At 36.1% G+C, this 12,888-nt stretch overlaps 2 protein-coding genes across 2 annotated transcripts; both read left to right on the top strand.

The window, feature by feature from the left end:
• The first annotated feature begins 261 nt into the window (after window positions 1–261).
• Window positions 262–1,068, top strand: LOC139033715 (olfactory receptor 4A47-like). The gene has a single exon (XM_070463195.1). It carries the CDS (start codon window positions 262–264, stop codon window positions 1,066–1,068), a length of 807 nt encoding a protein of 268 aa, XP_070319296.1.
• Window positions 1,069–9,777: 8,709 nt separating this feature from the next.
• Window positions 9,778–10,707, top strand: LOC110141191 (olfactory receptor 4A47-like). The gene has a single exon (XM_020899982.2). It carries the CDS (start codon window positions 9,778–9,780, stop codon window positions 10,705–10,707), a length of 930 nt encoding a protein of 309 aa, XP_020755641.2.
• Window positions 10,708–12,888: the final 2,181 nt, after the last annotated feature.

Here is a 12,888-nt window from a genome sequence, read left to right as displayed (position 1 = left end):
AATATTCTTATAAGGCATCTTACACCGGTCTAGAATTGTTTAATGCGTCATTATGTATCATATCAATGAGTAGGACAGTATGACATTCATTTTGGTGATCACATTTTCTGAAACAATGGAGAAAAATAGGTGCTCTATACACATTTTGGTAATTGCATGGATACATAAAATGATTAATTTATAATGCACTTTAAAAAATCTCACCCTTATTTTGTAGGTATACAGTTTCTAATATGTAAACTCAGCTCCTGTCCAGACTAGATGGAATCTAGGAACAATGCAACTTACTTTGTCCTCCTGGGATTCACACAGAATCCAAAGGATCAGAAAGTCCTTTTTGTTATGTTCTTGCTCTTCTACATTTTGATTGTGACTATGACTGTCAGTAAGACCCTGAACTCACCGATGTACTTTTTTCTTGCTAGCTTATCAATTATGGATATTGCTTATTCATCTTCTATGACACCCAGATTGATTTCAGATTTGTTCTTTGGAGAAAATACCGTATCTTTTGAAGCCTGCATGAGTCAACTGTTCATAGAGCACATTTTTGGTGGATCAGGAGTCTTCCTTCTGCTGGTGATGGCCTATGACTGCTATGTGGCCATCTGGAAGCCCTTGCATTATTTGGTTGTTATGAGGCAAAGAGTGTGTGCTGTGTTGCTGGTGGTATCATGGGTGGGAGGTTTTCTGCACTCAGTAAATCAGCTTAGCACTGTTTATGGGTCCCAATTCTGTGGCCCCTATGTCATTGATCACTTTCTGTTTGATATGTTCCCCTTATTGGAACCTGTCTGTACTGACACTTATATCATTGGCATCTTAGTGTTGGCCAATGGAGGACTGATCTGCACTCTTGTTTTTCTGCTCTTACTCATCTCCTGTGCAGTCATCTTGCACCCTTTGAAGAACCTGAGTCAGGAAGGGAGGCAGAAAGCCCTCCAGACATGTGGCTCCCACATCTCTGTTGTTGTCTGCTTCTTTGTTCCTTGTATTTTTATGCATGTAAGACCCACTAAGACCTTCCCCACTGACAAATCATTGAGTGTGTTTCTTTCACAGTCATAACCCCCATGCTGAGCCCATTAATCTACAGTCTAAGAAATTCTGAAATGACTAATGCTATGAAGAAGCTCTGTAGAAAAAAAATCAGATCAAATATTAAATGAGTACAATATCTATAATGAAGAAACTAATTTAGCTTTAGGACCAATTTCTTTGTAATGCAAAATCTTTATAATGTGATGCAAGATTTCCTTCTTTCTAAAGGATTTATAATAACTAAAATTGAACCACTTGTTCATAAATAATGACAATTTCTCTGCTAGTATGCAACCTCTCTATCTGGTTTATCTGGTTTAATCATTGCACCTGGAGAGGTGGAATACATTTACAGTTAAGGCATCAATAAATAAGGTAATATGTTAGTCAATGGAATTTTTATAGAATACACTGATTTTTAACTAACCTCTGGGTTTACTTTCATTACTTTCTCATTCTTAAAGTCAGATTCTTATCTTTTACCTTCATTCTAATTATTATAATAGTTGAATTGTTTAATGCTATATGGACCATATTCTTTATTCTATTTCATTTACTTTACCACTTAACTTTTTAGTGTAAAATTTTTTAAAATCAAAATTGAAAATATGATAAATAATTACAAATATTAAATAAAGAATCCATGAAAAATGAGAGTAGAATAAACCTCATACATATCCCAAATCATTGTTCCCCTCTTCTCCCAGATGCAATCACTTTGTTTCTGAGATTCAACTAATAATCTTTGCAAATACAAGTGTGTTTTCATATATATTTGTTTTGATGCTACTGTGTATAAACTTTTCACTACTTAGCCTTCTGAAGATCTTTAAATGCCAGGCCATATGTGTGCATGAGGGCTAAGCTTTTTCAGTCATGTCCAACTTTTTGCCACCCTGGGGATGGTAGCCCTCCAAGCTCTTCATCCACAGGATTCTTCAGGCAAGAATACTGGAGGGGGTTGCCACAACTTTCTCCAAGGGATCTTCCCAACCCAGGGATCGAACCCTTCTCTTATGTCTCCTGCACTGGCAGCCAGGTTCTTTACCACTAGCACCACCTGGGAACCCCTACTAGTCCATATAGACTTAAGTAATTGTCAATTTTCTCATACTGCTTTACTTTTTTTAAATGTAGAAATATTGGCTTATTAATTTGTAAAAAAATGTACCATGATAATATATGATATTGATCATGCAGAATATATAGAAATTCTCTGAAATATGTTCTCAATTTTTCTGTAAATCGAAAAGAATTTTCTTTTTGAAATTTTTATTTGTGGTGGCTCAGTAATAAAGAATCCTTCTGCCAATACAGGAGACACAGCTTCAATCCCTGGGTAGGGATGATCCCCTAGTGAAGAAAGCAAGAACCCATTCCAGTATTTTTGTCTGAATAATTCTATAGACAAAGGAACCTAATAGCCTACAGTTCACAGGGTTGCGAAAAGAGTCGGACGCAACTTAGCAACTAAACAGCAACATAGTTGATTTACAATGTGCTACTTTCTACTGTATAGCAAAGTGAATCAGATATAGGTATACATATATCCCCTCTGTTTTTGAATTTCTTTCTGTTTTGGTCACCACAGAGCAAAGAGTAAAGCTCCCTGTGCTATGCAGCAAATTCTCACTAGTTACCTATTTTACACATAGTGTCAATATTTATGTCAATCCCAATTGCACAATTCATCCCTTGCCTGCATTTCTCCCTTGGCATCTGTTAGTTTTTTTCCTACATCTGAGTCTCTATTTGTGCTTTGTAAGGAAGATCATCTGTATCAATTTATTCAGATTCTACATATTTGTGTTATTATACAGTATTTGCATTTATCTTTCTGATGTACTTCACTCTGACAGTCTCTAGGTCCATCCATGTCTCTATAAATGACCCATTCTATAGCTGTGTCATTCCTGGCTCTTACTCTACTTCTTTATAAAGATACAGTCTTTATAAACTAGATATGACATGAGTTTGGGCAAACTCTGGGAGATGGTGAGGGACAGGGAGGCCTGGGGCTGCAGTTCATGGGGTCACAAAGAGTCAGACATGACTGAGTGATTGAGCAACAAAGATGCATTAGAGTTGATGTCCATGAAATAGAAAAGAACAAATATGACTCCTACTGGATCTTTTTCTTTTGCTTTAAACTTTGTTTTCTATTACTTTTGGTACAAGTTACTCACTAAAGGGATGATGCCTATAGCTTAAAGAATATAAAAGAAATGGCTTATCTCAGGTAAAATGCCTTCTATGCATGAATATTAAAATAAAATACATTTGTTTAGCTCAAGAAAACATCCTGACCAGGCCCACCACTGAATTACTGCAGGAAATAACACATGCCCTCTGGAGTATGGCCAAAAGTAGAAAATATTTGCATTGCCTCTTAAAATTTTGCTCCTTCATTTTTGCTCATTCCATTTTTGTTCTATAAAGGAACTAGCACACAAACCCATGGATGATGATCCTTTCGAACACTAGCCCACTGTATCCTCTCTCCACTAGCTTTCTGAATAAAGTTCCCCTTCCTTGTTCTAGCAACCTATCTCTCCTTTTATTGGCCTGATGGCAAGCAGTACACACTTGGACAAAATGACAAAAAGTCATTTTTATTATAATCTTAGCCAATCATTCACTTTAAGAGCCTCATTTTTATAGTTTTTCTTTTGTTGGTAGGGATTTTATGCTTAATATATTTCATGTGCATTTTTAAGGAATGGGTGATAGCTTTCAATATATTCTAATGGTTAAGAGCATAGTCTTTGAGAAAGATTCTTCTGAGATCAAATTTTAGCTTTGCCACTAATAATGCAAACTTTGGCAAAATATGCCTTTCTTATTTTTTATTAAATGGAGAATAATGAAGATATTTTCAAGATCAAAGAAAATAATCCAAGTAAGTTCTTGGACACCTGAAAGTGAAAGGAAAATGAAAGTTGTTCAGTCATGTCTGACACTTTGTGACCCCATGGACTATACAGTCCTTGGAATTCTCCAGACCAGAATACTGGAATGGATAGCCTTTTCCTTCTTCAGGGGATCTTCCCAACCCAGGGATCAAACCTAGGCCTCCTGCATTGCAGGCAGATTCTTTAGGAACTGAACTTAAGTGCTCATTTATGTTAGTTATTTTGAACACTTTATTGCCAACAATAAAGTCCTCTAAATTGTAATAGAAATACACACCTGGCCTAGAGTGTTAAACTAATAAATGTATAACATATATATATATATATGTATATGTTATATATATATATATATATATCTCCCATGGTGACTCAGTTGGTAAAGAATTCCCTTGCAATGCAAGAGGTCTCCTGCAGGATACCTGGGTTCAAACCTGGGTAGTGAAGATCCTCTGAAGAAGGACATGGAAACACATTTCACTATCTTTGCCTGGGAAATCCCATGGACAGAGGATTCTGGCAGTCCACAGTCCATGGGGTCACAAGAGATGAACATGACTTAGTGACTGAACCACCAAATATATATGTCTGTGTGTGTGTTTCTGTTTATATATATCAGCAGTCAGTCAGTTCAGTTGCTCAGTCATTTCCAGCTCTTTGCAACTCCAAGAACCACAGCACACCAGGCCTCCCTGTCAATCACCAACTTCCAGAGTCTACCCAAACCCATGTCCATTGACTCGATGATGCCATCCAGCCTTCTCATCCTCTGTCGTCCCCTTCTTCTGATCTGTAGGATGGACTGCTTGGATCTTCTTGCAGTCCAAGGGACTCTCAAGAGTCTTCTCCAACATCACAGTTCAAAAGCATCAATTCTTCAGCGCTCAGCCTTCTTCACCGTCCAACTCTCACATTCATACATGACTATTGGAAAAACCATAGCCTTGACTAGATGGATCTTCATTGGCAGAGTAATGTCTCTGCTTTTAAAATATGCTATCTAAGTTGGTCATAACTTTCCTTCCAAGGAGTAAGTGTCTTTTAATTGCATGGCTGCAATCACCATCTGCAGTGATTCTGGAGCCCCCAAATATAAAGAAACCTGTGTGCAGGTCAGGAAGCAACAGTTATAATTGGACATAGAACAGCAGACTGGTTCCAAATAAGAAAAGGAGTACGTCAAGGCCATGTATTGTCACCCTACTTATTTAACTTATATGCAGAGTACATCATGAGAAATGCTGGGCTGAATGAAGCACAAGCTGGAATCAAGATTGCCAGGAGAAATATCAATAACCTCAGATATGCAGATGATACCACCCTTATGGAACAAAGTGAAGAGGAGCTAAAAGCCTCTTGATGAAAGTGAAGGAGGAGAGTGAAAAAGTTGGCTTAAAGCTCAGCATTCAGAAAACCAAGATCATGGCATCTGGTCCCATCACTTCATGGGAAATAGATGGGGAAACAGTGGAAACGGTGTCAGACCTTGTAGGTCTTCATAGAACTGTTCAACTTCAGCTTCTTCAGTGTTCCTTGTTGGGACATAGGCTTGGATTACAATGATATTGAATGGTTTGCCTTGGAAATGAACAGAGATCATTTTGTCATTTTTGAGATTATTATTTGTTTTGAGATTATATGTGTGTGTGTATATATTCTAATTTTAGGAAAGGTTGTGCATAATTTTTCTCTCTCAGCTGGGAAGAACACTGTGAAAGCTGATTGGCCTTGTATGCATTCTTGCTTCTAATGGTACTTTATATCCTTGGCCTTACTTGAATTTCTTTTTCTTATCCTTTCCTTATAAACTGGCCCTGTATTTTCAAAAGTTGAAGTGACACAGCTGTAAGTCTGAGCCCCCTAACAACACTTGTGTGATAAGTCAAAACTTGATTTTGCTATGAACATGAATTCATTATAACATGCTAGTCGTATATGTAAATACTCCAAATACAGGAAGTTAAGAAGCAGTATAGGGTGTCTGTTTTGTTCAGTATCATATATCCTGAGCTAGGGGAGAATTTGTCCCAGAATCCAGCAGGGAAGCACAAATTAATGCTTAATTAATATTTACTGAATGAATGACCATCATCTCTAATTAACCCTCTTAGAAGTAACTGCTTGTGCCAAACACACACACACACACACACACACACACACACACACAAAAGTGGGAGGCTCTTATTAATTGAATGCTTCTGAAATCGATGACATTCCATTAAAAGTGATGATGACGTGGAGAGTTTTATGTCTGGTACATGTGAAAGTTCTCATCTGAAGGCACTGAATTATGTCTACATATTCTATCCAGTTAAATGGCTTAAAGAATCTTTGGATGGTTTGGGTTACAGATTCTAATCTGAGCTACAGTTAACAACTTGCAGAAGCACACCCAAAAAGTACAGGAATCCTCAAGGAGATGCTGTACTGTTGATGCTAATCGTGCTGTCGTTGGTTAAACTAAAATGGTGCCGCCTCTTTCCTGACCTAAGAACCATTGCATTTTTCATTGTGTGTTTTCATAGTATGCAAATTCAATATCCCTTCATAATGAAAAAAAAAATCCCCAACAATTTGAGTATAGAAGGAAAGTACCAAACATAATTAAGGCTGTATCTGACAGAACCACAGCTCATATTGTACTCAACTTTCAAAAGTTGAAAGCTTTCTCATTAAAATATGAAACAAGACAAGTGCACACTCTATATACTCCTTTAAAACTTAAGACTGCAATAAAAAAAATCTGTTAAAATTTTATAATTTTTTTCTACACATAGCCCAGGTCATCTCTGGAATGAGATAATTTAACTTAATATTTAGTTAATTTGACTATCTGTAATGGTGCTTCCAATGCTAGCCAGTTTTATCATTTAGATCTCAGCTTAAGCATCACATTTTAAGAGAGGTTTTCTCTGATTACAGTGTGCACATTAGAATTCTCCCTCTTATTTCTATCACAGTACTCAATTTGTTTTCTTATAAGCATTGCATAAGATTACAGCTAATTTATTAAATTGTCCCCTTCTTCACTGTGTGACTCTAGTATGAAAATATAAGGTGCGTGTGGGAAGGAACTTTTACATGGCTTGCTTCCTGTTTATCAATTGCTGTGTCCTCATGCATAACACAGTTCCTGGTATAAAATACCTATCTTTTTATTAAATTATGAAAAATAATTTGACAAAACCATAAATATTATATCCAAATTAGTGATAACATTTTATGTGTAACAAATGTCAAGACAGGATAAACTGAGTATGAAATATAAAGAATGATAAACTTACTATGGCAATTGTGGAGACACTTGATGAATTAACCTTCACTGGAACAAAATTATTGGGCTGATATTTTGTTATTTGGAAAGAGTCTAAAAATGGTTATAGAGCTGTTTTTTCTCCCTGTGATATCTTTTCAACCCTAATTCTGTGATGTGGTTTAGTAGTATCTTTACGTATACATGTTGCTTTAAAATGTAGTGGAAAATCCCAGTGAATTTAATTAAACAAGAATCAGTCTTGGACCCATGCCAATTCTGACAATAATAAATAAAGTCAGAATAGATTAAATGTCCAGTATTTTTTTTTATACTATTGGGAAATATGATGATATCTTTTTAAGAACATATCTACATTTTCAGTATGTTCTTTGTTAAGCTTAATGCAATGCATTAAGAGAAAGAAAGAAAGAAAAGCACAAGAAAATAGCATGTCAACATTTCAATTCAACTTTCAACTAGTCCGACCATGGGGGTCTCAAATTGTTGGACATGCCTGAACTGAACTGAACTGAGTTTTATCAAACCAACTTGATTGAATGAAAAGGACTAAATAATTGAATGGAATTTTTCTATACTAAAATAAGTAGGAAAAGAACTTACTTGAGATCAATTTCCCTGGGAAAAGGCTAGTTCCTGTCTTCCTATGGAAATATAAGATTTGCAATTCTTTCGGTTAAATTATCCTAGAATGGTAAACTTTTTTCTTTCTTTTTTTCTTTTATTTCTTTTTTAGTGCGCTCTGTGCAATTTCTTTAAATAGTCTACAGTGAAAATGGAAATCTTATGAGTAATCAGACAAGTCCATGGAGGAAATAAACAGCTGAATAAAGGACAAATATCCTCAAGCAGTCTTTTGATCTCTGTTGTCATACTGGATGGAAAGATTTCCAAGGCTTCATGAGCGTGTTAATACATCTTTCAGGTTGTGAACATTTCTCCACAAGGTGAGACTTAAATAGATAGTGGAATTCAGGCTTCACAGTTGTGTGACTATACTGTGTAAGAGAGTAAGCTGTTCTGAAGCAAGTCAAACTTCAATTCCAGTTCTAGTTTTATCAGATAAAGTGTGTGACCTTGGGGAAATTACTTCAAATAAAATGTGAGAAATACCATTATTGAGACTGTAATATTAAGTGTGATATATTAAATGGTGAGTGCATGATTGGAATCCATCGTGGTAGTTTTGAGCAGTTGAGTGATATGCATTCATGCATGCTAAGTCTCTTCAGTTGTGTCTGACTCTGTGTGACTATATGGACTGTAGCCCACTAGGCTCCTCTGTCCATGGGATTCTCCAGGCAAGAATACTGGAGTGAATTGCCATGCCCTCCTCCAGGAGGTCTTCCCGAACCGGGGACTGAACCCTCTTCTCATTTCTCCTGCATTAGCAGGTGGGTTCTTTACCACTAAGAACCAGAACAAAATTTAAAAAAAAATCACTTGGACTGCTTCAGGAGAACAAATTGTTTGAGGTGAGAATAAAATAGGACATAATTGGCGAGAGGAAATTGCACTGGGCCAGGAGGGAAATGAGGATAGGGAAGGATTAAATTTGTGATACATATTGAAATTAGAGACTAGAGGAATTTGGTAAAGTTCTGAAAAAAGGCATATGAGATCAATAAGTGAGTGAAAAGCACTCTGAGATTTTTTTTTTTTGTTTGGTCTGAGCAAATATATTAAAGGTGATATCATTTAATTAGATGAGGAACAGGAATTTTTTATTGAAAAAAATATTTCTTGTGAAAATACCAAATTGATATTCAATTAGAGATGTCCAAAATTGGAAGTGTTACATGTACAAGATTCAAAATAAGTGCATGCATACAGGCTGGAGACACAAAATTACACTGTTTCAGTAATTAGTGCTCAGGAAGAAAGAGGAATATTTTACTAAAGACCCCAAGTGAGTTTTGAAACAATCCAGGTTATTGACTTTATACCTAAAGTTTTATCTGCTCTGACTGAATATGTAAATTATATTAAGTGGGACTCAGTGGTACACATTTGGAATTTCATCATGGGGCATCTTTTAATGGAATTCCCTTTTTATCTTTCCTTGTTCTTTTACTTTTCCTTGAAAGCTCAATCAAAGCATTACTTCCTCTCAGAAGTCTTCCCTTATTTCAGATTGATTGATATAATCCGACACTGTGACTCTTAGCATTGTATGGATATTCTGTAATGGCCTTTAATGCATTGGCCTGGAATTGTTTGATCCCTTGCTATGTGTGATATCACTGAAGATAGGGAAATATGCCTTATTCAAGTTGGTAATTATAATGCTTGTGATGCATTGGACACGGAAACTCCATATACATTGTTTTAATTGAATGGATTAATAAAAAGATTAATTTAAAATGCATGTTGAGGTTTGACAGAAAGCAAAATTCTGTAGATCAACTACCCTTCAATTGAAAAATAAATATACATATTATTTAAAATGAGTAAAGGGAATAGGGACAGGTGAAAAATAAATAAATAAATAAATAAAATGCCTTTAAAAGTGTTCTCCTTGTTTTGCAGGTAAATTGCTTCCATCCAGATTAGATGGAGCCAAGGAAAAATGTAACTTATTTCATCCTCCTGGGCCTCACACAAAATCCAAAGGAACAGAAAGTCCTTTTTGTTATGTTCTTGCTTGTCTACATTTTGACTGTGATGGGCAACTTGCTCATTGTTGTGACGATAACTTTCAGTAAGACCCTGAATTCACCTATGTATTTTTTTCTTGCTAGTTTGTCATTTATAGATTTAATTTACTCTTCTTCCATTTCCCCCAGATTGATTTCAGACTTGTTCTTTGGGGTAAATACAATATCCTTCCAATCTTGTATGACCCAGCTGTTTACAGAGCACCTTTTTGGAGGATCAGAGGTCTTCCTTCTGCTGGTGATGGCCTATGACCGCTATGTGGCCATCTGTAAGCCCCTGCATTACTTGGTCATCATGAGGCAGAGGGTATGTGTTGTACTTCTGGTGGTGTCCTGTGTTGGAGGCTGTGTACACTCAGTAATTCAACTTAGCACTGTTTATGGGCTCCCATTCTGTGGCCCCAATGTCATTGATCACTATATGTGTGACATGTACCCCTTATTGAAACTTGTCTGTACTGACACCTATGTCATTGGCATCTTAGTTGTGGCCAATGGAGGACTGAGCTCTGCTATGGTTTTTATGCTCTTACTCATCTCCTATGGAGTCATCCTGCACTCTCTGAAGAACCTGAGTCAGGAAGGGAGGTGGAAAGCCCTCCAGACCTGTGGTTCCCACATCACTGTGGTTTTCTGCTTTTTTGTCCCCTGCATTTTCATGTATTCAAGACCTGCTAAGACCTTCCCCTTTGACAAATCATTGAGCGTGTTTTATACAGTCATAACCCCCATGCTGAACCCATTAATCTACAGTCTAAGAAATTCTGAGATGACTAATGCTATGAAGAAACTCTGGAGAAACACAACGAGATCAAGTATTAAATAAGTGTGTTATTCATCAGGAAGAAACTACTTTAGCCTTAGAAACAATTTATTTGAAATGTTGAAATCTTTATAAGTGTGATGCAAGCTTTCCTTTATTCTAAAGGATTTACAATAATTAAATTAAAGAATGAACTATTATTTTTTTTAGAAATAATTATAGTTTCCTTGCTAAAATGTACACTCTATCATGTCTGATTTATGATTGCACTTAAAGAGGTGGAATACATTCAGTGAGACATCAATAAATAGCATTTAATGAATTAGTCAATGAAATTTTTATAGACCACACTAATTTTTAATTAACTTCTGCATTTACTTTCATTACTTTCTCGTTCTTGGTTTTAAGTTGAATTCTCATACTTTACCTCATTCTTATTATACTAGTTAACATTTTAATGCTATATGGACCATTCTTTTTTTCTATTTCATTTGCTTTACACATGAATGTTTTAGTGTAGTATTTAATTTTTAAATCAAAATTGAAAATAAGATGAATAAGTTTAAATACTAAATATAGAAGCCAGGCAAATGAAAGTAGAATAAACCTCATACACATCCCAAAACATGTTCCCCAGTACTTCCAAATGCAGTCATTCTGTTTCTGAAATTCAACTAATATTTTGAAAGTACAAGTGTATATGTGTATACACACACACACACACACACACACACACATATAGATGTGTGTGTGTGTGTGTGTGTATGTTTATGTCTCTGGGTATAAATTCTCCTTTGCACTACTTAGCCTTCTGAATATCTTTACATACCAGTCCATATTCAGTTCAGTTCAGTTCAGTTGCTCAGTCGTGTCTGACTCTTTGCGACCCCATGAATCGCAGCATGCCAGACCTCCCTGTCCATCACCAACTCCCGGAATTTACTCAAACTCATGTCCATCAAGTCAGTGATGCCATTCAGCCATCTCATCTTCTGTCATCCCCTTCTCCTCCTTCCCCCAATCCTTCCCAGCATCAGGGTCTTTTCCAAGGAGTCAATTATTCGCATGAGGTGGCCAAAGTATTGGAGTTTCAGCTTCAGTGTCAGTCGTTCTAATGAACACCCAGGGCTGATCTCCTTTAGAATGGACTGGTTGGATCTCCTTGCAGTCCACATAGACCTAACTAATTCTCAGTTTCCTCATACTGCTTTGTTTTTATATATAAATACTCACTTATTAATTTGTAACAACTGTACCATTAGCAATATAAGAATTTTAATTGTGTGGAATATATAGAAATTTTCTGAAATATGTTCTCAGTTTTTCTGTAAATCTAAAAACATTCTCTTTTTAAATTTTTATTGCAGTATACAGTCCATAGTGTCGCAAAGAGACACGTTTGAAGCAACTTAGCACACATGCATGCATAGTTGCTTTACAGTGTTGTGCTACTTTCTGCTGTACAGCAAAGTGAATCACCTACACATACACATATAGCTCTGTTCTTCTTCGAGTTTCTTCTCATTTAGGTCACCACAGAGAATTGAGTAGAGTCAATGCATAGGTTCTCATTAGTTACCTATCTTATTACTCGTTATTCTACCCAAAACATCAATAGTGTGTGTGTGTATATATATCAGTCCCAATATCGTAATTCATTATACACCTGCCTTCCCCCCTTAGTATTCGTATGTTTGTTCTCTACTTCTGGGTGTCTATTTCTGTTTTGTACATAAGATCATTTATATCAACTTTTTAAACAGATTCTACATATATATATTATTATACAATATTTGCATTTCTCTTTCTGACATACTTCACTGTGTATGACATTCTCTAGGTCCATCCATGTCTCTATAAATGACCCAATTTTTTTTTTCCTTTTTATGATTGAGTCATTCCTGGTTATGGCTTTACTTCTTTATATAGATACACTAAAATAAATGTAACTGTAATGGGAAAGAACAAACATGACTCCATACTGGATCTGTTTTACTTTAACCTTTGTATTCTATTACTGTTGCTACAAGTGAATCACTAAAGAGATGTTGCCTGTAGCTAATAGAATACAAAAGAAATGGTCCATCTCTGGGAATGCTGCCTCCCATGCCTAAACATTAAGAAAAATTACATTTATTTAAAGCAAGGAACAGAGAAGGCAATGGCACCCCACTCCAGTACTCTTGCCTGGAAAATCCCATGGATGGAGGAGCCTGGTGGGCTGCAGTCCATGGGGTCGCTAAG

This window comes from Odocoileus virginianus, unplaced genomic scaffold (genome assembly GCF_023699985.2).
Source record: "Odocoileus virginianus isolate 20LAN1187 ecotype Illinois unplaced genomic scaffold, Ovbor_1.2 Unplaced_Scaffold_40, whole genome shotgun sequence".
NCBI classification, from domain to species: Eukaryota; Metazoa; Chordata; class Mammalia; order Artiodactyla; family Cervidae; genus Odocoileus; species Odocoileus virginianus.
This window is presented reverse-complemented; position numbering and strand designations above follow the sequence as displayed.

Bases quoted from the DNA above. Each gene is read 5' to 3' on its own strand.
- LOC139033715 (XM_070463195.1), top strand. From the start codon at position 262: ATGGAATCTAGGAACAATGCAACTTACTTTGTCCTCCTGGGATTCACA.
- LOC110141191 (XM_020899982.2), top strand. From the start codon at position 9,778: ATGGAGCCAAGGAAAAATGTAACTTATTTCATCCTCCTGGGCCTCACA.